The sequence below is a fragment of the Pholis gunnellus genome (genome assembly GCF_910591455.1).
Source record: "Pholis gunnellus genome assembly, chromosome: 4".
Taxonomy (NCBI): Eukaryota; Metazoa; Chordata; class Actinopteri; order Perciformes; family Pholidae; genus Pholis; species Pholis gunnellus.
This window is the reverse complement of record NC_136530.1, coordinates 13,816,892-13,842,380: the sequence shown is the minus strand read 5'-3', so window position 1 is coordinate 13,842,380 and position 25,489 is coordinate 13,816,892. Positions and strand designations below refer to the sequence as shown.

At 41.0% G+C, this 25,489-nt stretch overlaps 3 protein-coding genes across 3 annotated transcripts; all 3 read right to left on the bottom strand.

Annotated features, from left to right (window-relative positions):
- Window positions 1-1,766: 1,766 nt before the first annotated feature.
- Window positions 1,767-5,696, bottom strand: ndufs7 (NADH:ubiquinone oxidoreductase core subunit S7). The gene is made up of 8 exons (XM_079158596.1): window positions 5,653-5,696; window positions 4,931-4,967; window positions 4,369-4,440; window positions 4,145-4,265; window positions 3,369-3,548; window positions 2,960-3,006; window positions 2,439-2,527; window positions 1,767-1,983 (listed from the first exon to the last, which is right to left on the bottom strand). The coding sequence occupies exons 1-8, from the start codon at window positions 5,666-5,668 to the stop codon at window positions 1,886-1,888; spliced, it is 660 nt and encodes a 219-aa protein (XP_079014722.1). The 5' UTR covers window positions 5,669-5,696; the 3' UTR covers window positions 1,767-1,885.
- Window positions 5,697-8,348: 2,652 nt separating this feature from the next.
- On the bottom strand, window positions 8,349-15,119 carry LOC306694591 (uncharacterized protein). The gene is made up of 5 exons (XM_079157497.1): window positions 15,010-15,119; window positions 11,987-12,269; window positions 10,114-10,680; window positions 9,298-9,511; window positions 8,349-8,963 (listed from the first exon to the last, which is right to left on the bottom strand). The coding sequence occupies exons 2-5, from the start codon at window positions 12,258-12,260 to the stop codon at window positions 8,708-8,710; spliced, it is 1,311 nt and encodes a 436-aa protein (XP_079013623.1). The 5' UTR covers window positions 12,261-12,269; window positions 15,010-15,119; the 3' UTR covers window positions 8,349-8,707.
- A 1,387-nt stretch (window positions 15,120-16,506) lies between these two features.
- Window positions 16,507-23,369, bottom strand: ctdspl3 (CTD (carboxy-terminal domain, RNA polymerase II, polypeptide A) small phosphatase like 3). The gene is made up of 11 exons (XM_079158263.1): window positions 23,114-23,369; window positions 21,591-21,714; window positions 21,349-21,489; window positions 21,003-21,111; window positions 20,742-20,853; window positions 19,718-19,804; window positions 19,342-19,404; window positions 18,874-18,953; window positions 18,286-18,412; window positions 17,798-17,893; window positions 16,507-17,050 (listed from the first exon to the last, which is right to left on the bottom strand). Exons 1-11 carry the CDS (start codon window positions 23,240-23,242, stop codon window positions 16,985-16,987), a joined length of 1,134 nt encoding a protein of 377 aa, XP_079014389.1. The 5' UTR covers window positions 23,243-23,369; the 3' UTR covers window positions 16,507-16,984.
- Window positions 23,370-25,489: the final 2,120 nt, after the last annotated feature.

Below are 25,489 nucleotides of genomic sequence, written 5' to 3'. Positions count from 1 at the left end.
GGAAACTACAGCAGCTGGTGGATCTCAGATGTGAATCATGAGCACATGACTGTTATATTTTAAGAAGTTAAGTCAACAGTCTCACAGAGAAATATGAGCAGGCAGAAACTGAGCTTACAGCCAAGAGGGTAAGCTGAAGCCAAAACATTTTTCAGGAAAAATGTCAAAATATTCTTTGTTTTCAACTTCTCAAATGTGAAGATTCGCTTTTTCTTGTTCCTCATATTTGGTAGCGAACTGAATACGTTTTATGTTTTTATACAGTTGGTCAGATAAAACAAGGAATGTGAAGATGCCTTCTAGGGTCATGGGAAACTATAACATTTTCATAATCTTTCTTTTATAGACAAAACAATTAGATATCAAAATCTATAAAAGTAGGTTTTATCTATCTATTGTGATAGATTTGGGTCTCTTGTGATACACAAGCACCAATATGTTTGATATGTGCTGGTGTGATAATGAAGCCATGGTGTTACCGTCTTTATTGCCGCTATTTGACTAAACTGTGTTGTAGTTTGTGTTTTTTGCTCCTTGACGTGATGTATTTTTAGAGAACCATTATCTTTAGAACATATCAGATATATCGGCATCAGCAAATATCTTAACCAAATACAGATAATTGTAGTAAAGCAAAGCTAAAGATTAGTCTGAAGTCATTCAGAAAGTGTAACAAAAAAAACACACAAGTCAATCAACCTCTAACCAGTACGGTAATCATCAATGACAAGAGGTCAACAAGGACGTTTTACAAACAACCGTTATTGGAGGAACTGGCTGATGGCGGCGTAACCACCGGTCACACAGGGATGTACATCACCATTTTGAACGTGTACATGGGATATATTTTAACCTAAGTTAACTATATTTAAAACATGAATTTTAAATTAAAACAATACGCACAACTATCTATATATATATATACGGTCAACCATATTTAATCTTTTTGGTGCTGCACAGCCATCCCAGCGCGCGCGCGCACGCACACACGCACACGCGCACGCGCACACACACACGCACACGCGCACACACACACACACACACACACACACACACACACACACACACACACACACACACACACACACACACACACACACACACACACACACACACACACACACACACACATTCAGAGCAACTTAAAACAAATAGGTGAGAAGGAATCAAGTGTCTCACTCAAGAACCCTTCAACAGCACTGAGGACTGAACCGGCGAGTCTGTTGATTCACACTGAAGATGCTTAAAAGCAACTCTGCTTTCTCTCTCTGCATATATAATATAGCAGATGGCTTCCAGTTCTAGCTGAGAATACAAAATACTGCAGCTTTGCAAACAGAAATCAACCTTTGACGTGGTGCTCTGGTATTTCACTTTGTGGGTTTGGATAGTATTTTAGCAGTATTTTAATGACTTCTGAGTTAAATATCAGCAAACTCACAACATTCATTCAACCACGTAAGTGTCGACGCAGACCAGTGAAGGTCCGTTAGTGATCACAGGAGCCACCTAGTGGATACAATGTGGCTTTAGTGGTCACAGTGGAAAGAATGGACACACCAGATGTTGAAATACAGTATTTTCATGTGAGCCCAGTTTATTCAAAACGATATTTAAGATAATCAAGGATGTTTTATCTCGTTTTACGTTTAATTATAATGTAAACGGTGGGTGACACGTTTTTCCGGTTAGAGAAACGCTCTCATTAATACTGAAGCGAGTGGCCGCTGCTGTGCTTGGTTGAAAATAAGGCGCAGTGCACTGTGTGTAAATTACAATAATGGTTTTATTCAGGTAAGATCCTGCAGCTTTACATGGAGGAGGAGCAGCACTCCAAATGAAACCCAAAAAACAACATTTACAAACAAGCGCAAACATAACACATTCACTTTCTATACCAGATCTTCAACTTCTTCTCACGTTTGATTTTCTTCTGCAGCTGTAATGTCCCGTAGAGCAGAGCCTCTGCACTGGGGGGACAACCTGAGGACAGAGCAACTCTTATTGTTTAAGGGATATTTAAACTCTCAGAGACATGACGGCAGAGTTCTCCTATCTGATTAACTGGTAATTCATTGCTGATGACGCACATAGATCAGTCTGCAAGACACTGCTGCATAATGACAGGACTCAACTATGTCCAATAGTATTATACATTATGAATGCTGCTGTATTTACATATATACACTGACAGAAAACAAGTACTACTAATATTACCAGTATTTATTAATAATCCAAGTACAGCTATGACCAATAATAGAATTACTATTATCATTGTATGCTGTAGCATTAGGATTTATCCAGAACTCCAAGGCTGCCAATATACTTTTGGCCAAGTGTATGTTTGAAATATCCAAATGTAATGGACAGTATTTGTCATTGCTGTTTATAAGGAATTTTTAGAATTCATCATTTCCATATTGGGCAGTAAAGATTACCTGGAACATAAATGTCCACCGGTACGATTCGGTCACAACCTCTGACCACAGCGTAGGAGTAGTGGTAGTAGCCTCCTCCATTAGCACAGCTGGAGGAGAAGAAACATGTTTTATTTCATCTTTATTTAATCGGGCAGTCTCATTGAGATAAAGATCTCTTTTCCAAGAGAGACCGAAAAATAACAAACATTTACAAAAACACAATCAGCAAAACAACAAACTACACAATACACAGGAATTAAAAACAGCATTAAATAGTTAATATCTAGACTAACTCTAAACCACAGAGTAGGAATCAGACAGTACGACCGTTTACATTTAATGTGAATACTTGTGGCCATAAAGCAGAAAGAAGAACAGTGGACTTAACAACAAGCTTAACATTCAGAAACAGAGTATATGTTGAATCAGATCAGCTGTGGAGACTTTCGGGATACAGAGTAGACTATAGATGACTGGCAGGTGTTGGTGCATAAAACAAATTAGCCGAGGAAGAGGAGGGCGCACTGCTGTTGACTTACCTTCCCATTGAAATGACGTATCTTGGCTCAGGCATCTGGTCGTACACCTGTTGGAAAGAAGAAGCAGTTCAGTGACTCTTATATAATGTCTGACGAAGAACTAATCCGTCATTTCAGCTGGAGGACAGCTTCACGCCAGTCTACCGATCCAGCGACAGGCTGGTGATAATCCAGCCAGCATTAAAAGAGCTATACTGTTCTCAGCGCTGCCATCCTGCCGACAGAACGGGCTGAGAGGGAGAAACTGTCAATGTATTTGAGCAGTGCAAAGAAACGCGTTTATACATTGTTCTTCCTTCATTTCCCAGCTTTGAATCAAACCTGAGACAGAGATTGGGGTGTTTGGAGCGTGATAAATTGAATTACACTTATATGCAAGATGCTGCTGTTAGACCACCTCCATCCTCACCTTTCGCAGAGCCGGAGCCATCTTATTGGTCAGCGTTCCCGCCACAATCATGACATCAGCTTGTCGGGGACTTGCTCTGAACACCACACCGAAGCGGTCCATGTCATAGCGAGGCGCCGCCATGTGCATCATCTCCACCGCGCAGCATGCCAGGCCGAAGGTCATGGGCCACAGGGAGCTCTGAGAGGGCAGCAGAGCGGCAATAAGCCAACAACACACTCACAGAGCAGTCACGTTAATCCAGGCACTCGTGGTTCTGACCCAAAGTCACATCTTCAAAGCACTGTTCAATTAGTTGAAACCCAACAAGGAGCATACGTAGAGATGCATCAATACGACAACAAAATGTCAATAAACTGCATATCAACGTTATTCTCTCTGCTGATATTTGGCAGATTGTGAAATGAGTCCTTTGTCTTAGATTGTTGTTGTTGCTACATTACATAGTTGAGCAACTCTCTGGCTTGTCAGCAACTCTTTCATTTGCCCTTTGTGTCGGACCTCTGACACATACTGTTCATTGGTATTCAACTCAAGATACTTCACAACCTCAGAAAGATAGAATTCAGATGCCTAAAAGAAGGACCTGTGGCAATCTGAAGCTGAAAGTCAAAGAGATCCATTTACATGTGACGTTTCAGACCAACACCAAACAGTCATACACTGCAGTGGAGTCACATCACACGTCTGGGGACAGAAAAACACTGCAGACTGTGATGAATTCACTCCCCACATACGTGGGTGGTAACGGAGCCGACAGCCTCTCATCGACTCACCCTGCGTGCCCAGTTAATCAAGTCGTCCAGCTTCGTGATGGCATACTCCCCCTTGCTGCTGGCTACAGCTGCTGGTTTGGCTGCTGCCACCGCCGTGCTGCTCTCTCTGACTGGAACCACGCTGCGACAGAAGGGCGGAGGGGATCTTTACCGTGTGCAGAGAGCTTACCGAGTGTCTGTTCCGCTTTCTGATATTTACACCAGAGTATATTTGGTAAACTCACCTCGTGGTGGTATTCCCGCTTTTTGCACTGTTGTGCAGACTCCTCTGGTGAACAGCAAACACTGAAATAGGCCTGAAAAAAAATAATATTAGAAGAGGTAATGGGTAAAGTTGATGTATAAATATCTTAAACAGTGAATGAAATAAGGGATAGCCCCAAAAGCTGTTTCACAAGAGGGCAATATTTTAATACTACGGTGTGAATTCCACATTTATTGAGGATTAACACAATTATCTTCAATTGGAAATAATCTGACCGTATCAAATAACCAAAGAAATTAACTAAATTAAAACTGGGTAGGGAGTTCGATACAGTAAAGACTGTATGTACTTATTAGTGTTACATGATATTTTTGGTGGATATTCTCTGGCGGTACAATCTGCATTTACTTGAGGTTGAATTCTATGAGTTGTACTTGTACAAAAGCAGAGTAATACATGTGTTTATGTGGGTATGAAAGACATACGCCATCCCTCTAAAGGGTGTATTACGAAAGCAGCCGCAGGACAGCACTGAATTAAATGAAGTTTTGATAAGAGATTAAGGATTAGAAGGTTCTTACCTTGTTGAAAAGCAGCCAAACAAGGCCAGGCGAGGCGCTGCAAAATAAAAGCATTTCACAGACTGAAGACATTTTATAATAACAGAGATATATTATAAGTACTTAAGATGCGTTAACAGCGGTGCACTCCGGTGTGACATAACCCGTTACCTTGCTATGAAGCAGCAATAACAACAGTAGTAGACTTACTACTACTGTCCTAAGTATAATCTAAATAGTCACAAGTGAATGCTACATGTTAAAGGTTACCCTAAGGTACATATTCACGCACATAATGTTCACAAATACAGATGTGAACCCCAAAAACAAGGCACTTTTCAAGGCTAGCTTGGTTAGACAACCGTGTCCATAGCGGAGGACGCGCACTAGTTCTAATGACAGACTCAGTGCGGTAGTCCACCAACAATGTAGATGAAAACAAACACTGCGGTTAGTTTCAAGACGACATCTGTCGTTCCGTGTGATCGCTAATGTTTGCTTTTTGACTGCAGCTGGAGTTCAGTTCACGTAAGCGCTAACCTGGTTAGCCGCCATGCTAACGTAGACAGAGCAAGGTCAGTGTGCGAATTCACTAAAAGTTACAAATCCGATTACCCACGCAGTCAAACCTCTGGTTAGTGCAACTTTATGTGCTTAACTTTCCAAGTACTGCAAGTAGCATACGTCTGAAAACACTGTAATGTTTGTTAAAAGCGTGTACGTTTAATCATAACATCACTCACCAACTAACGCCGCCATCTTTAGGATTCTGGTTACGTCAGACTGCTTCCCGTGCGGTTATGAGCTCGAGCTGCAGAGGGCGCTGTTGTAACGTCGACAACCTGTTTATCTAAACCACAGAAGATCAACATGTCACGAGTCTTTGTTCAGAATGTAGGGGTTTGTATTGAACGCCATTGATAGCTGATCATATTTGAGCCATTTTATCCTCAATACATTTAGTTGATCCAGTCTGGAAAATGTCCTGAAGCAGTTAGACTTATGTGCATTAAAACTCTCCACTGAAGCAGTGGACACACCGGTTAAAAACATCTTATTTAATCCCAATTTAAAATACACACAAATCATTGTTCATAGAAAGTAAAACTGTATTTAAGTAGGGCCCATTCGATAAATACTGAGCTCACACAAGTAAACCAAGACACAAGATTCTGACCAGATACCACAAATAATTGTTTAAAATGTTCTATTTATACTGATTCATATTTATCTTATTTACTATTGATCTATTCTGTTATATTGGCAATTTTTGGCTGGTTTTTGAACACTTTTAGATCAATTTACCTTTTGAAACACGTATTTAGATCATAGCTAACTAGTCAAATTGAAGAATATTGCCTCAGGATAATAACACGTCAGAATCAGCCTCAAAACACACTCGGTGTAATATAATTGTGGAAGGTTAACATTTTCTCAAGTTGTTAAAACTCCCAAGAACCAACATTGAAGATGTTTCCTCACTGTCCTCAGTGATAGCTGCAGCCATGAGTTGGACAACACTGACACATTGATATCTGTTTCATTATATGTTGGCCATACATAGGTAAATAGACAGTCTGGATACTGTAAATTATATATAGTCTTTGTTATAGCTGATGAGCTCCCTCCAGTGGGGCAAGTTGGTGTAATGTAACAGACTTTTTAAAGTGCATTTCTTTCAAATAAATAAACTTCTCTATGATGATTATATTAAAAGGTATTTAAACTAAAGAAAAACTAAACTGAGCAGTGTACACAGCTAGGCGCTACTGTCAATGACAAATTATGAACATTTTGAACAAACAGCGTTTGTGCAGATGTGCAGTAGCAGAAAGTGGATGGACTACTGACAGCTGGAGATCAGGATTAATGCATTTAGAAACTCACTTGGAAAGCACTTGAGCAAGGCATGAGCCGCACAGTGGCAGGCTGTGGTTTTACTGGGCAGCTTCCAGTGGAGCTGATGAATGTGAAGTGAAGTACAGCTGACTTTATATTAAATTGAAAGAATATATCCTAAATCCCACAAGGCCAAAGTGAATTAGCAAAACACAGGCAGAGCAGCCTGGCACTGCCACTAATGGAGTACAATTAATCAGACAATTATTGTTTAATGAATGACTTGGTCTCTAACAGGAGTCGAGAGCTCATATGACCTTAATGGCAAAAATAAATCTCCAGTAGAGAGAAAATTCATACTCAATGCTGGGAAAAAAAGTAGTTGACCCAGTTGTCTTGAAAATTAAAAGAAATTCTCTCATCTTAAGGAAGATTGTGTAACAGGATCAAGAAGACCTTTTACCTACACAATCCCTCTCCGTTCTGCCAGCCTGCTCTGCAGTATGCAATACTGTATGTATGAATATCTGGAGTGAGGCAGCTGTTTACCTGCAGATGAGACAGGAAGCAATCACATTAAACAACTATCATCCACCTCTCTTTAAATTGTCTGTTCTACAGGTCCTTTGTTTTAGGTTTAACAAGACATTTTGGTGTCTGCGCTATCCCATCTATTGATTGTCTATCTTTATTGTTTTACTTTATGTATTTTTGTCACTGTAACAAGTTGCACATGTAGGCACAGCTTGCCACATGGTTTTAAATAAAAACAAACACGTTTAGTGTTCAGATTTTGCAAAGATAAATACCATTAGAGAAAGACTACAAATTAAAATTTGATTTAATAACATATTAATAATAACTGGTTTTTCATTAACTTTGATGAGGGCTTGTGAGTTGGTGTTGTGGGCTGGATCTGGTCCAGGTAGTTTGAGACCACTGGTCTACAAAATGTCAAATACGATGGCTTTACCCAAAGCGATAAGATCAAACTTTAAACTTGATTACTTAGTCTGACCTGCAGAATAATAGATTTTTATATATTCTATACGGGTATCAAATTGGTAAAACCTGCTGCGTAGGAAAATTTAAATCACATGTGAAAGAAAGACAGTCATCTCTAAGTTTATTAGAGACGCGTTTCGATCTTTATCTGACACTGTAGCATTTGAGGCTGACAAATGTCAAACGAATTGTCTTTAATTAAAGTAATTTGGAAAGCTCTTTAATCTCCTGTGATTAAACGGTTAAAAGAAGTATAAGTGCAGCCATCTTCAGCATCCTGTTTTGGCCTCATTTTACGCCACAAACCCAGTGAGCAGCAGCAGCAGCAGCAGCAGTGAGGACGCCAGCAGGGTGGAGATGGAAAGCAACCAGAGAACATCGAGACTATGTTATCACATAATGACAGTCGCAGCACTAAAAACACACATTGCAGTTTCTCCAAGAATAGCTGCTCAGTCAAACTGGTCAAAGTCAGCGAAGGAACTGAAAACTAGCTGGAAAAGAGGTTGTTAAAAAGGGCTTTTATTCTGTCTTCATCATGTACAAACTTTTTGGACAAGTTAAAATAACAATAAAGTCTGACAACTGCAGCTGCTTTGCTTGTGGTTTTTTAGGTCAAACCAAATGAGCCGTATATATAGCAGAGCTTTTAAGTACTTCAGAGTTCAAAACATTAAACATAGGCACTGGAATAGGACAAATGCTTTAAGACTACAGCATGGTTCAAAGGCGTCCTCCGCCACTAGCAGGGAAAAAGCTCTTGCATTTCAGATAATAAGCATGTATCCACAAAAGAAGGTCCTGTATAGGAGGAGCAAAGATACAAGTTAAGCTGTCACAGACTGGGAGGTTATAGTGGCAGCGTGTGTTGCTGTGCTGAACTGGAAACCACAGGAATGGCCTATTTTGGGAAAAGATCTCCTCCTCTGAAAGAAGAAAGCGCAGCTCGCCTCCTCACTGAGCGACCAGGATGTCTGTGGGTAGGATGTCTGGTTTGCCACTCGGGCTCTGAGATGTCTCCCCTAACCAGGAAGAGGGGGTGACCTGATTATAGAGGACGTCCTGAGAGACAAAAATTGGCTCTTTGAGATTCAGGGTGTACATGAGGAACAGATTGAGAGCCACCATGGCAAGGAGCGGGAAGACGGTCAGGCCGGAGCCGAAGCCCCGCCAGGAGCTGCACGCGTTCAGGCTGATCCAGTAAACAAGCCTGTGGAGGATTGAAGATAAAACAGGAAATCAGATCAAGTTCAAACTTCACTGATACAAACTCCTCCCTGACGGTGTTTTTTAGAGCAAGATTACCAGTTAAACTCCAGTTAAAGAGGGGAAAGAGGTATTCAGAAAACCTTTTTAAAAAAGTACCAATACAACCATGTTAAATGATTTGATTTCATTCTTCATATTAAATGGGCAATATGTGCTGCTGCTCTGTGGCCAGCTGTTTCTTAACACGACACTTTTCTATATTGTGAATTGATCTGAGTTTCATGTCTCAGAGTCATGAAGGAGCCCTTTTCAAAAGGACTTTTTTTGAGCCTCACCTTCCAAAGATGAACAAGACGACCAGAATAGGCACCAACTTCAGCTGGTCTTGAGGCAGTAAAGCGGCCATGACCACAAGGTTGAGGATGTAGAGGAGTAGCTGCTCCAAGGACGCCGTGACGAACAGCTGGTGCACCGCCCGCCTCCTTGGAAACGACTCCCACAGACCGAAGGAGGCTGTGCAGAACTGGCACGCTGCTCCCATGAGCATCGCTGCGAAGGGATAAAAAAAGGAGCAATAAGTCAGTAAGCGTCTTGAATCGTGGCCATCTTTCCACAAACAAAACTCCTAACTGCACTTGATCTCGTCTGACAGAATACTTTGTCATTATAATAATCTTCATTTGAATACAGCAACTGCCGGCCGACAGAGGAGCCTGCATGCAAATACTCCTCACTGTCCTCAGCTTGACAAGTGGGTGAGAGGTAAATGATCTGGACCGGCTTTGGTCTTGGGTGTTTCTGCCACCTGCCATCTTGTATCTGGTCGCCCATGGATGGAAAATGATTAAAATATTCTGAACAATTAGGCCACAGCCTGGGAGATGAGAGACGCGGCCAACCCCTTTTTGTAGTTTCCATTTAAAGCTTTGTGCAGGAGAAGGAAATTATGCTTCTCTCCAGAGGCCCGGGGAGACGTCTGCTGCACACTGAGGTTGCAAAGCGCATGAAATTAAAGGGGACAGGAGACATTGAAACATTCCGCGACGAGGCGGCCAGACAAACTAAATCCTCTCTTAATCTTTATCTCATCGTTTGTGGGGCTCACGCGGCTGTTTTTTATTTATGTCAGCATGCAGGTTTGTGATGCATACCAAGCAGGATTGGGACGGCTGCCACCACGCAGCAGCAGAGAGTGAAAACGATGCGGCTGGCCATGTCGGGGCAGTCTGGGGGTCTCATGGGGACATAGAAATAGAGTGCATAGAGGATTCCGGCTGCACACAGGAGAGAGGCCAGGACTGAGAAGAAAGCAGGAACTCGGCCGCTCTGACAGCATTTACACTGGCAGCAGCGGCAGCAGCACTGTCCCCGATCTGAAGCCTCGTCTGCGGCCTCGCAAGTCTCTCCCCGCCCCTCTGAGCTCCACACAGTCAGCTCCACGCTCTCCGGCGGAGGACCTATCAGAGGCCGACCCTCGTCCACGGTGCAGTCCAGATTGGTGGATTCTGGACTCCATCTCGGTGTGTCTGTGCCGTTGGGAAGGTCTCCCTGAGAGGCGGGGGTTGGAAGGCTGATGCAGTTTTCCGTGGCGTCGTCCAAATCGTGCGCCGTGATGATCGGACTGGAAAGAGTTGGATCCAGCTCCCCCTCCTCTGCCTGATCTCCTCGGGGCTCCTCTGGGAGGTCGTCGTTGGGCTGATGGTGGCAGGGAGCAGAGCCTGTTCAAACCAGAACACATTTTAATACCCAATCCAAAACCAGACACTGAGCCATCAACTGCAGACTCACACTAATCAATCATTCACTTCCTGCATGTCAAAGTCTCTCATGTAACATTTTGGAGAGGTGGGCACATGGCTGCGTTCACCTATTAGGATGACCGTAGGAGGTGAAATGCTGTTGGGCCCCTACTGATCTCACACTACCTTCAACCGTGTGGTTCCCTGTCACTGAAACCAACCAGTACTCCTATGCAAGAATATTACAACATGATCACAAGTTTTCTTTTTGTCATTAGTTTGTGATATTTGATTGAAGTAATTCAGGAATATGCACCACATGAAGACAATATGAACGGACATAACTACAGTCCTGAAACCAGACCCTCTAGTACAGGACCACACAATGAGGTCACGATGCACCTTAGTTGAAAATTGTACTTCAGTGTTGCAAAGTCAGGAACAAAATTAGCAATTATTCAAATACACAAGACAAACAATTGACAGAGAACTCAGAGCCTTTGGGGTCTCTGGGGATCTGGGGCCCTGGCCGGTTGATAATTGGGTACCTTATGAATAAATATTATATTATCATATACTATATAGAAACAATTGTTCACTGTCCATCAAAAATCTGGTGGTAATGTGCAGAAAGAGGAATTGTAGTAATCTACAAATGTTCTCTCAACTTTTACAAAGGTGTTCATCCAAAAGTTGAAGGATTGCAAACATTCACCCACTTCACATTGCAGAGGTCTCCCTTCTGCAGCACTCTAGACTCTAAAGACTCTAAGACTCCTTCAACTTAGTCTCATATCTGTTTCAAACTATTTTTCCTACCAAGTTAGTTCATTACAGTATTTAATGTGTCATACACATAGCCGGTCCACATGGACTTTATATGCTGCTGTTGCAGTGGTGAAATGTTTGTCAAACAGGAACAAAGAACTTTGTCTGTCAATGCAAAATTGAAAGTCAAAGAGATGTTTTCTACCACCACACAGTGCGTTCTTATGTCCTCACCAGCACTACAAATAACGTTTATTATTATATCAAAACTTGTATGCAAGGCATGGATGTGGATATGTGCTCCTGCAGGTAGATCTACAGTACACATCTGCTCAACCTTTTATTGTGCACATGCTTATTAACTGTTGCTCCGCTGTAATCAGCCCTGACTCTGTCTCATCTCTTTTTGGATTCAGTCTGGACTCAAAGTCATCTTCAGCCTTTGTTCATTTGTTCCGGCTTCCCCTCAAATCCTGCAGCTCCATCAGACAGACAGTAAAAAACAATAATAACTCACTCCTTGGCTGATTAGTTGCTGGTGGCGGTTCAAGGGAGCGCTGGGAGCCGCAGACGGAGTGGGAGGACGAGTGCAGCTCCTCCACCGAGGACTCGGGACTGTCTGATACCGGCGCCAAGGAGATCTGAGTGTCCAGGTCCAGGAAAGGGGAGAAGGAGAGTCTGGTCGGGTCGATGTCCTGCAGCTGGTTGATGATGTCGCTGATGGACTCCTTCATGCTGTCGAGCTCCTTCACATTCTGCCGGCTCGTGTCCTGAAGCCCCGAGGTGCTCATAGTCGCAGCCTGAGAGGAGCAGGAAGAGTTCCAGACAAAAAAAACTAAAAACTGTTAAAAACAGCAAACCAGGGACAGACAGTCCAGTAAAACCACCTCCATTCTCCTCCAAGTGTCAGAGAAGCCAAACCAGAATAGCCTTAAAAGGCATCACGCAGCATTTCATCTGTATATTTTTATTAAACTGAGTTATTATTTACTGTTTTTCAAGCATCTGGTGGCACACAAATCATCATAAACCCTGACAGAATATTGAAAAGCATTAAAAAGCTGTCAAAACCAAAAAAGTTAAGACGAGTTCATTGTTGTTTTTAGTCCCCTTTATTAATTCTGTTTTAAAAATATTCAGTTTACCACTTTTAACAAAGGCAGCATTTACCCTCCAAAAGACATGCATAAATCCTAAAACCAAAACTTTACTGGGACTTTATGTGGCGTGATGTGAGGGAAGGGGCTTTTCTGGAGGGAATAAAGGAAATCAGTGTTGATGTGTCCGTGGTTGTACAATCATCAGCACTGACAGGAAGTCAGAGTTTATCTCGTCAAAAATACATATGTCTACTCCTGTATCCAAAAGATACTGCACACAAAACTGAAACATTCGATCATGCAGCCGTGACACTGAGGTCATGTCTTTATTTTTTCTAAGAATCTGGAGGTTTCGACAACAGTGTTGAAGAAACACTTTAAACACATTCGACAATTAAAAACGTATGAATGGTGGATTATGCAGGTTCGTTGCAGTGAGTTTAGACTCAATATATTTGACTTAAGTATTTGGTAGAACTAAGGTTAGACATCAATATGAGTCTGTAAAATACTTAAGTTTGGGTAATATATCAATACTTTGCTTTATATTTTGTAAAAGTACACTTATTTGCTTTCATTCCGTGAGTTAAATGATTGATACCACTCCCATATATACATTATCTCATCTTACTTTTTGCTAGAAAGCGAATAAGCATACCCAAATTATTGAACTTTTTCTTCAACTAAACGTATCAAACTGCTAAATGGCTCAATGTTGAATAAAAAGCTTTTCTTATTTTCATTATGGGCCAAAGGTAGAAATGTTACCTGCTTTAAAGCCACGATACTTCTACTGCAGACACATTTCAGTTGATTACGATTGAGGTTTGATACCCGGATATTTATATCTCTCCACCAGAATTTAAACCCAGAATTTCATGACCTTAGTGTTTCTAATATCTAATCCCCTACATGCAGCTATGTGATGGAGCAGTATTTTAGCACAGTGGTTCCCAACCTTTACAGCTTGTGACCCCGTATCTCAGGTTATGACCTCAGTGTGTAAACAGTGATCTTTGTCTTCCAGGATTTTAAGGAGTTTTAAGGTCTAAAAAGTTTAAAGTATCCAGTATTTCACTCATTTTTACACGTCTAGGGGCATGGAGAGGTGACTGTATCCGATATTTAATTTCTAATTTAAAGTGTGTTTATAGGCCTAAGGAAGTGAAAGTATGCAGTATTTCACAAGACAATAGAAAACATAGATGAATGGGATGAAATAAATTAGTTTCTGTAATATATATATTTTTACTTGATCGTTCCCTCAGATTCATCATGGGCCCCTTAAGGGGCTCCTGCACACTGTAACAGCAGACAGCTGATTAGAAATAACATAAAGAGGATTATGTCACACAACAGGGCAAAATAAGTTAATTCTAAAATATTACTGTGATTTCCTATAGGGAAATATATACAAGACCTATATGTATTACCAGCAGTGGGAAGTAAGTACATTTACTTCAGTTTTTGTTGTAAACTGAAGTAACTTTTCAGATAATAAACATGTGATCAGTTTATTAAATGTGATGAATTGTTATCAACAGTACATGAAACAGTTGTAATACTAGCTACATCTCGACTAACTACAACATAAAAGTAAAATAATTTAACAATACAACACTGACAGTTGACATCCTGCATAATGAGAAGCCTACTTTAACTCTTTACACGTAAAGTATTTTACAGTATGCTTTTACTGAAGTAGATGGTCCTGATACTTATTTTACCACTATAGTTACTTTTAGGCTCCAATATAAAAACGCTAAATATACTTCGAGGAGGGTGATTACTACAGAAGCGTCTTATAAATAACACCTATCTGCCGTTATTTGAACTGCATGGTGAATTTCAGGGGTTTTCATTAACATCTGCAGACTGAGTTTGGAGCATTTTCTTCTGGATGTTTTTGGCGCACTTCCAACCGATCTGCAGAATCGGCACGCAAATCTGCGGCGGGGATGTTTTTCCAAACAAATGGGGACTTTACCATGTATAGAGCGCAAATTAGGACTCGTCGGGCTTTTGGGTCGGAGGAAAATAAATCTAAGTGGAGTTTATCGTGGCTGTGGAAGCACGCGTAGGGGGGCAATGTGCTCCTACTCCCCGCTGAAAAATGACCTTTCTCCCGATGCTGAGCATTCATTTCTTTTAACAATTACTCTTCTACAAATCAAGTAAAGTGGTTTAGTATAGCGGCTGCAGGAATTACCCAATTTGATGATAAATAAATCCAACGCGCCCGCATGAATGTGCGCGTAAAGGACACACACGTCTTTCTCAAATAGCAGCGCTGAAACCTTATATTATGAGGCCATTCAGCAGCAATTACAACAGTTAGCAATCAGATTGCAGACACAGATGTGAATTAATTTAACTCAATGAAATGCCGGTCTAACGCTTTATTCAAGTAGAAACATGCTGCGTATATAAATGGACTTACTTTAGTCGGAGGTTACAGAGTATTTGGTGAGTTTACTCTTCTCGCAGTAGAAAAAAAAAACCTCTCCGTCCTTCTCTGCCTTTCTTCCCTCCCCCTCCGTTTGCTTTTTGTCTTCCAGGATCCTGAACTTCTGAATCAAATTTCAGGACGGACAAAATACTAGGATTTTCCTCCGCCCACAAAAGAGTTTTTTTCTTTCCTGGGTACCATGTCCAACACCATATGGAGCAAATAAAGCCAGAGGAGGAAGAAGAGGAGGCGCTTTGTCTCAGTTTACCTCCACATTCAACATTAACAATCACATTCATCACAAACACGAGTTTAACTAAACAGGACAGTAAACATTTACACTCAAACTAAACCTCAGTACTCCCGTAATACGCACACAGGGTGATAGTGTGTACTACTGTGTAATTACTTTACTGCAGTTTAAGTCCTGGATCTATTACTATTATATCATTAATGAACTACAAGATGTTCACAGGAGGATTGTATCTACTGTGAAATACGTGAACATGCGGCCCCTTTGTTTACTTATATATAAACATTTATTAAAGGCGGGTTACATAATAATACATTTATAGGCCTATTGAAATGATTAGTCGATTGATAGCTTATTAATCAGCAACTCATTTTATAATGGCTTAATACTTTAAGTCAGTAATTTAAAGTCTAAAAGCATAAATACAAATATTTGCTGTAGATAAAGTATATTAGTGTATTGGACCAAATAAAATACTATTCGAACAGGTCACATAAGGCTTTCTTACTATTTAGTACGTTTTTATTTCAAAACAATTCATTAACTGAAGAAATAATCAGTTTATTTCTTTTGGTATCACTAAATTCATATAACATACATATAATACATCTTTGTTTTGGTATTTCTGTAATATACTTATAAAACTTAAATTGCTGATTTAACTTTCTCTCAACAAATTAAACCTTTTTGTCTTATTAAGCAGTTTTTAGATTATCTATCAGTGATGCCAGTTTTAGATAAAAAAAATCAGAGGCACGCAGATGACAGTTTAATATGATAGCAATATTTCTTCTACACATCATTTCCATTTGCTCTTTTAAACCCCGACACACTGGCGGCTCTTTCCTGCTGCACAGGAAGTGATGCGCTTTATTTGCTCAGCAGCAGGAACAGCATTTTAAAAAAAAAATAAAATAACTGCGCCACAGAAACACCCCTGAAGACCCAGTGAAGACGTTCCAAAAGAAAAACAATAACACCCGACTTTGATGAAACACACCAGCAGACAGGCTGTTGACCAGGATCAGGCAGTCTTGTGGAAAACGTATTATATCATTTTAAACAGTGACAGGATAAAACATAAACGTGATTTCATTGTGCTACAACACTGACAATATCCACAGCTGTGCACTTTATCCTCTTCATCACTGTGAAGCAGCTTTCATGACACACTGCTCACCTCACATGTTGAGAAACGTAGATCTAGTATTAAATCAAATACTATTTCACTAAACTGAAACAGATTACATGCGACAGAAAGACAATATGACAGAAGTGCTTTATTTTCTGATTTATTATCGATGATTTCATTGCATACCAACAAAAAAGCATACCTAAAATATACAGAAATAACAGCCGTGGATTAGCAATTTAATCAATAAATTAAAAGATCTTGACTATAAAGACATTTCAAGTTTTTTCTTGTAAATATAAACATCCCCTGGGCAGCAGTTTGTTGCCCTGTGGAACGAGTCTTGGAGAAACAGGGTTTTGGTGACAAACGACCAGCAGCATGTTTGAAATACCGACGTGCCGTCTTTTCAAGTCATCGGGGACGAGAAAGGAGGGAGAGCAGGTCCACCACAAAGGTTAGCTAGTTCTTACTGGATTCTGCTTTTAGCCAAAGCATAAAGAAAGCAAACATGAGCCGTGAAAGTTACAAAGTAGTTAAAGTGAGGGAGGGGGGGGGGGGGGGGGGGGGGGAGGGTCATGTTAGTCCTCCGACAGCAGCCTGTGGAAGTGGTCCTTCCTCTTCTTCAGCGCCTCCCGAAAATCCTCCTGAAAAAACACAACAGGAGATATTGGAAGTGAATGATGAAACCGGGGGAGGAAGGAGCGCAGATGCTGCAGCAGATAATCAGCCGCTTTATTCACAGCTGACTGAAACATGTACAGGCTGCACTGACGATGTACAAACACTTCAAACTATAGTCCTGAAACAAGTACAACGTGACACTGAAACACACATATTAAGGGCTCAGTTCTTTAACCCTGCTAATACTTTAATTATAAGTATATTTTAAGAATCAAAGTTTTCCTTCTCTGATGTCGATTCAGATATTCCAACTTAGGATGTTTTCTAATACGATTACTGATCTGATACCAGTGCCGTCTTTCTCCCAAATCTTGAATCTGTCGGGCTGCAACTAACAATTACCTTCAGTATCCATTAATCTACCGATTATTTTCTAAAGGAATGGCTTGGTCCATATGTTGGAGATGCTAACGATCTGTAAACCTGGTTTTATGTCGGGTAACATGTGGCCAGCGGTTGCTGTAGCACTAAGAACTGAGTCGGTGGCTCGCTGTGGCCGAGTGACATCAAGTAGTACAGTTAACCCCCGTCTTTAATACGGGTCAGCCACATGTACGGCCAATACCCGACCTGTTTCATAAGATACTTACTTAAATCCCAGAACTCATAGGATTAAAAAAAAAAAAAAAGACACAGAGGCAGCAATCTACAATCGAATACTTGCATGTGATATGTAATAATCATAGCAGCTGATAAAATGACAGACATACCGCAGCAGACAGCTTCTCCATGTAGGGGACGAGCTTCTGGAGTTCTCGGTCGCCCGACTCTCCGGACCAGCTCTTGATGGGAATGGTGTTCATCAGCTGCAAAGACACCAAAAAGACAACTTTGTATTAAACCGTCCTGTAATAAACCTGGTGACTCTGAAGCAACGAGTCTGTTAACAGGTGTCAAATGAATATAAACGACGACGTAATTATTGTCACAGTGTAGTCGCAATGGCAAGATAATATCTGACCATCATCTGATAACCAACGTGGAGGAATTTCTCTTACAAGTCTGATGAAAGTCTATATTTTTCTTATTATCAAAGATATTATATTTGCATCCCATTTTTTAAAGAGATGGATAAACACGTTGATGACTTTGGTCCTTTCATTGGATATGCTGGTAATGATAAAACTGTAGACTATCACCATCCAATAATGACACAGCATTACATGGTAAACCAGTATCCAAAAGTCGGCGTGCTTACGTGGTACGGGTATGTGTGGGGTGCGTTGTCCAGAACAACCGTCTTGGCGAGATCCCTCCCGAGAACGCCGAGATCTTTGATGTAGTGGCCGAGAACGCAGGCGCAGTCGTCCTGATACAGGCGATGTCTATAAGAGAAGTCATCAACATATTCACACCCGTTTCTGTGAACCAAGCACCGTCTTTCGATGAATTGTAATATGGAACATAGGTGCTCTCAATGAGAAGCAAAGTTTGAGGAATATTTCACGATACAGGCAGCACACAGAGTTTACTGTTGATCATTTACTGTCTATTTGACATCAGCAACGTGAAGCCAGAAGGAAAGCTAAACTCTACTGTCTTCACCATTATAACTCACTCTGGAGCTAAATCCCTCACACTGTCAGACATCACAGAGTGACCATTTAATCCACCGACAGATATCTGTGTAACATCTCTGAGCAGCGTCAGGAGGTCAGTGTGCTGCTCACAGACGGGTCAGCAGCAGGCCAACACTGAGCCCGATGAAGCTGACTGAGTGCACGTCTCTGCGGTCGAGCAAAGAGTTTATGAAACACAAGTGGAAGCAGATCTTACGGAGACATACCGAAACAGTTTTCTCTGAGGGTCCAGGATGTCCAGTATCTTCTCAGCATATTCCTTCTTAGCACATGTGTAAACAAACAGCTGGAACAGAACACAAAACAGCAGCTGGAACCAATTCCACACAACGACTACATTTTGTTTTCATATAGAAAGAAGAAGAAAAAAAAAAAAAAAGGTTGAAATATATTGGTTCAGATGAAAACTAATTAAAGGGGATGGTAGAGCATGGCGATATGGCCTAAAAATAAAATCTCTTATGTTTTCACATCACATCCGATTCAAGAGTTTCATCTCTTCTATCTTTTTCATTCATTCACCAATGTGAACTATAAAACTAAATATGAGGTGAGTCACTATTGAGTCAGTAAAAAAAAAAAAGAAAAAAACATACTGTGGACAGAACTGGTCCAGAGCTAAATGCATCGTTAAGAGACCAGACAGTTTCCTTTGATATCAGATCAAACTCTACCTCATAGCTCTTTGCCATGGACTGCAGGAACTCTTTGACGTGTGGCCGTAGGATCATGTACACCTGTTGATGAGGGGGAGGAGAGAGGAGAACAGAATAAAGTAACACGTTCATACAGACGCAGTTCCTATTCAACTATCTAAAACTGTCTAGTTCACTGAATCTGAAAAAGTATTTTTTTTGCAATTCACTGCAGCACTGAACCATAAACAGTTGGCTGTTAATGGTCTTAACATGCTAACCCATCTTTAAATCACAGATTACTGAATAAAATAAAGAGACAACATGGTGAAGATGAGTGTGTTATTGTTAGTTCTGGTATTTCTCCAGATTAAGACTAGATTTCCTCATATCTCCTGCTTGAGTGAGTGGTCACCTTGTACTGATGGTCCTGGAAAGCCGTGTTGAAAGTGTACTCTGCTTCCTCGATCACATTCAGAGAGCTGAACATCAGGGTCTCCTCCTAGAAGGACGTGAATCAATGTGACTTAAGTTTATTTCACATTAAAACCCCAAAACAAATACTTAATGGGAGGGCAGTGTTAAATTATTTATAAACGGATTATTGTGTGGCTCAGTGGAGAGCAGGGTCGTCCTTCAATCAGAGGATCGGAGGTTTGATCCCCGGCTCCACTAGTCGCATGTCGTTGTGTGCAAGACACTTAACCCCAAACTTCTCCTGTGCTGTGCCTACGGTGTGTGAATGTTGCATGGTAGCCCCTACCATCAGTGTGTGAATGGGTGAATAATGACATGTAGTGTGAAAGCACTTTGAGTGGTCGGAAGGACTAGAAAAGCTCTATAAAAGTACAGTCCATTTACCATTTACACCTCAGAACTCATCCTGCTACTCCTAGCAGCTGTGACATAATCAATAAACACCAGTGACCCAGTTCCATTGGCAGCCATACATGCCACAGCATCTGTCGGATAGGTCTGTTAAGTGTTTTCAGCCTAATAAAGGCCTCCTTAACCTGCATTGACACCTCTTTGGTCCGAATGCTGAGAGGTCCAAGGACCAGCTACCAAATGCAAAGTCTTACTTTATACTTTCATCTGCTTAATGTGTCATGGAATAACAAGGGAACGGACCATAATATGGCCATGAAACCGTTAGACAGCTATTCAATCACTTGTGCACCTCTGAAAATGGGGGAATTTTGTTAAAATGGCTCCAATTCCTAAACGATTAATGTGATATTTTTGTTCTACCCGGTGAATTAAAGCTGAAAGTCTCCACTTCAGCCACATATTGACTGCTTCATTTCAAATCCATTGGAGTCGAGTCAAGAGGCAAAATTAGAACAATTGTGTCACCGTCCAAATACGTATGGCCCTGACTGTATCTGACTTGCTGTGCCCATGCGTGAGAGCAGGATGCTCCAGAGGAGGAAACTCACCAGGTCGACCACCAGCGTGGCCTCTGGGGTGCTCCTGGTCTTGGGGCGAATATCTCGGAGTTGGGGTTGGGAATGCTGAGACTGCGACTGTATGTTCTTGATGAACGTGAAGCTGGAAAAGTCAATAATGCTTTTAGAAATAGAAAGAATCACTAACAACATTAATTAAAAGAACAACACTTGCATAACAACACTGCTACATTTTTATTTAAAGTACTAGTCTCTGTTAACTTTAAAGAAAGAAAGAGGCTTTATACTTACGGATTAAAGATCTCATCATACTCTTCTCCAGCCAGAAGGTCAATGGAGCCAAAACCAAACACGCCTTGTTCTGGGCTCATCAACACACTGCTTCCAGCACACTTCCCATCTGGACAGAAAAAAAATCAACGAAATTTACAAACTGTAACAGGAACACTTATTACTTCCAGCAAATGTTTGCCATATTTAATAAACTACACATTGTCTTAACGATGGGACGCTCTTCTGTACTTAGTTCCGGTCTGTTCTCAATGTTGAGGTCTTGCATTCATGTAAGCTCAGTCGGATTAAGGCACTGCAAGCCTTCTGTAGAATGGAGACTTGCAGTGACAGTAGCTGTACTCACTCTCTTTGGTGGGTGTGAGGAAACGCACGATGGGCGAGTAGATATTTCTGGCTGTTTTATTGCGAGGAGACACCGGGTCGATCTCCGACAGTATGCGCTCATGACGCATGATGGGCCTGATCGGAGTCTTGAATGACAAATCTAGACCACAAGAAGACAATCAGTCAGAAAATATTAAAAGAAGAGCAGTGGACAGTTTAAGGAATTCATATTCAGGAAGAAAGCCCATATTAAAAACACACCAGTTTCTCTGTCCTCAACAGCGATGGCTCTCTTCCTTGCCCGGCCACGGGGCAGTGGTCGCCTCGTCATTGTGGGAATTTCCTCATCTGAGTGGTGGGAGTCATCGTCCAGGGTCTCTTTATCCTACACAGTAAAAAAGTTTATTTTATTAAGTCAGGGGTGAAAACTAGAAGTGCGATTGTCAAGACATATGAGGACTAAAACACCAAACGCCACCATAATTGCTGCCCCAAGAGGTCTTTTATCAAGCACGGCAATGCCCAAAGACGTCCTATTGTTTCACTACAGTTGGGGGAATAATGAGAAGAATTCCAAATTAATTTATCTTACCATGTACAAATTGTAAGATTGGCTTCAGAAATGCATCCAAATATCTGTGTAACTGAAGTGGAACACATACGCCTAAAATACCATAATAACCTTTAAAGCAGCAGGAATACTGCAGTCACTCACTGCCTCGGTAAGTGTACTGATTTGCATGGGCTTTGAGCTACATTATGCATTAATCCTGAGCATTTGAAACAGACAAACAGCAACATGAATACTACACGACTGTGCTATTATTGAAATGGAAAACAGACACAAAAAGACACAACTACAACAACGCAGATCTGTTTCAGAGTTCAAATGCCAACACGGTACTATAGTGGCATATCAACAATGCATCGCAAAAAGCGCCAGATCGTGCACCATATGATTGTGTGCATCTGTTTTTCATTTGCCTATTACTGAAACAATCACAACAAAAGGAAATGACATGTGAGCCATAAAGAAAATGACCCAAAACAGCAAGCACACATTGCTGGAGTCCTGTTTGTTTGTCTGCATGCATGTGTGTGATGACCTACTTTTACCAGGACACTCTTACATGCAACTGGGCTGTTTAATCCTCTGCTGCAGCACCAGACACCACATCACACAGCTGCATCTGAACCTTGTGTAAAAGCTTCACAGGGGGAGACGCTGAGGTCTGGTGTTGTCTAAATGTTGAAGGCTTAAAGCATCCATTGAATGATTTATAACCACGTGTTGGATACGAGTGTATTGCTTTGTCTATTACATTCTGTTGACATTTAAGTAAGATCCTAGATTGGGAGCATTTCGATTGCCTCTAAACGGCTCTCATGATAGCTAACAGTGCTAGCAGTGCTAACAGTGTTCCCTTGAGGGGGAACCGACGGGGTCAGGGGCTTTGCTTCTGTCGGGATCAGCTAAACCACCGTATGATGACAGCATGTATGAGCGGTGGTCGCGAGTTTACCTCTGGGGCACCTAAGCACGTGTAACATCACACACAAAAGCTGCTAGCTAACGTTAGCGACGCCGTCCAATGCTACCGTTTAGTTTCAACACTGGCTAACGTCCGTAGCATTAGAATCAGACCAGAACACTGAAACAAGGGTACTTATACTACTAAACCCGGCAATTTAGTACACGCTGTGTATCGTTTTTATTAACGTCTGTGGGGCTGTTACAAGTCCACTGATTGAGAAACTAATGTTAGTAAAGGGTCGTGTGTTACCTGGGGTAGAAGAGGGCTTTCTGCCCCCGATACAACATCTTTTATCGGCGTCGCTTTGTTGGACCGTCGGCGGTTGGTCCGCGGCGTCTCCAAACAAGCTGTAACGGTTTTTTGAGACCTAAGTCTCATTTTCTTCTTCAAGTGGGACCTGTAAAAACATCGACACACGAACAACTCTACTGTGATGAAGCTACTTTCTCTAAATCCCGTGCTTTGCTCTTCTTCTTTCCTACACCAGGCTCACTTCGCTTCAGTAGAACAGTTTGTTTAGCACCGCCTCCCTCATCCTTGTGTGTTCTCGAATCATTTAAAACTGCCGGGGTGCGATAGGTTCACCACCGCAGACACCATTGTTGGGCGGTGCTTCAGAAAGCCCCAGCGTCAGCGCGAGACTCGGGCCATCTAGAGACCGACACAGAAACGTTGTTTTAAATGCTAATTTACATCTCGTTTATTTCAAATGAATAAATAGATGAAGATGACAGTAAAAATACCTGTGAAAATCCTAGATCACATGTTATCTCCAGTAAGTTGACTATTGTCAAATATACACAGAACTTAGTATTGCACTAACCTATAGTCAACAAAAACTTATTTTAACGGTGATAGAAAAAGTATTCTGATCAATTAGCAAGTACATTTACTCAAATACTGTTAGCTTACTTAAGTACAATTTTGGCTCCTTTATACTTCGAGTCCACTACAATTCAAGGGCAAATATTGTACTTTTAAAGAAATGTAACTATAAGACAATTAAAATAATAAGTTAATAAAGGTAACTTCTGGATTCCCCGTAAAATTGACTCCCTCATTATGCAGAATAAACTGCTACAAGTTTTAGCCCTGTTAACTAAAATTTGTAAAAAGGCTGATGTTGAGCTTTAAGCACTTTTTGGTGCCAGCATCAATATAATGAACACATTTTAAATAAAGACTGAGCTATCCCATTAAAAAGGATGGAACATATTTCATATAATGTATCTTAGGAGACATAACAAAAAAAACATCCCAAACTCTGGTAACATTTAAGAAAGGTGATATTTTATTAATTTCAGATTCAAAATAAAAGTATTCACACAAACACATATTGAGTAAATAGACAAGAATAGCTCTTCACCCTTCAAAAACAAAGAAAACAAAAACAGATGCATTTCCCGCGGCCACTTCACTGTTACTGTGGTTACTGGTAGACATCGCATTCATTAAAAAATAATCAATTATTTATAGAAAAAGGAGGAATAAGCACACATTAATAAAAATAAAAAAGCCACTCATAGTACTAACAGTGGTGCAAGAAGCAGCACTTGTTGTAGTACTAAGTAGTAGCTGTTGAGCTGGAGGTTCCCTGTTGTTGATGCTCAAATAAACCTGTAACAGAGAGAGAAACAGAGAGAGGGAGAAAGACACCCCAGAGTCCAAAATAAACCTCTCCGTCACTTACCAGGGTGATAAATATATCTGCAGATAGTATTTTTATTTGTTTCCAGTTGAGATAATGATATGAATACACCACCATACTTTCAATTCAATACAAGCTCACATGATTGTAACTAAGCTTAAGCACTAACCAATACTGGTATGTTGGAGTAAATTTCAGACCCTGGTGCCAACTCTCACTCCCTCTTTGTGTACCCACTAAACTGTAACTTGAACTGGGTTAAATACATCAAACTGGAGGTAGAGGTAGATTTTCCTGAGAACTTGTAAGAGACAAGAGCCTTGTTTCAGTTCTGAAGTTAACTTGAAGACACGCGAAGCCAACACGCACTTCACATGCATCTGTAAAATAATCATTATCGTCACTATATTAATGAATCTGCTCTTAATGTAATCTCAGTGTGCCGGTGTTGCTACAGCATATTAAAAAAAAAAAAAAAAAGCAAATAAACAATATGAACATGATATAATTCATAGCCCTAAACAGCCATATTTCAGAAATATTATATTTAATGAATCTTTGTAATACAGGTTAATTCATACAACAATTGTCACAGCAGAAGGCATCTTGTTAATTCTCATTTTCCTTGTCCACAGTTCCCCTGATGGAGGAAAGGTCTGTGGTGAAGTTCAGTCAAAAGCCCCTAAACCCCACATGCACCTTAACCCGTAAATGGTAAAGAATTTCCATGTCAGCAACATGGGAACAGGAGTCTGAGTCAATTTTCCAAGAAAGACACTCTGGATCTAGTAAGGTTTCAAGTGGTTCTTTAGCTACGGCTCTGGTGGGAGTGAAAGCAGCAATATTTCAAGGTAAACATTTGAATGTTTTAGCATAGAGCGAGCAAGCCGGCCACAAGAGACTCCGAGGGTTTGTGCTGATTGGGAGTCAGCCCCTGAAAATCACTACATTTACTTCCTTCCTTGTCAGGAAATCAA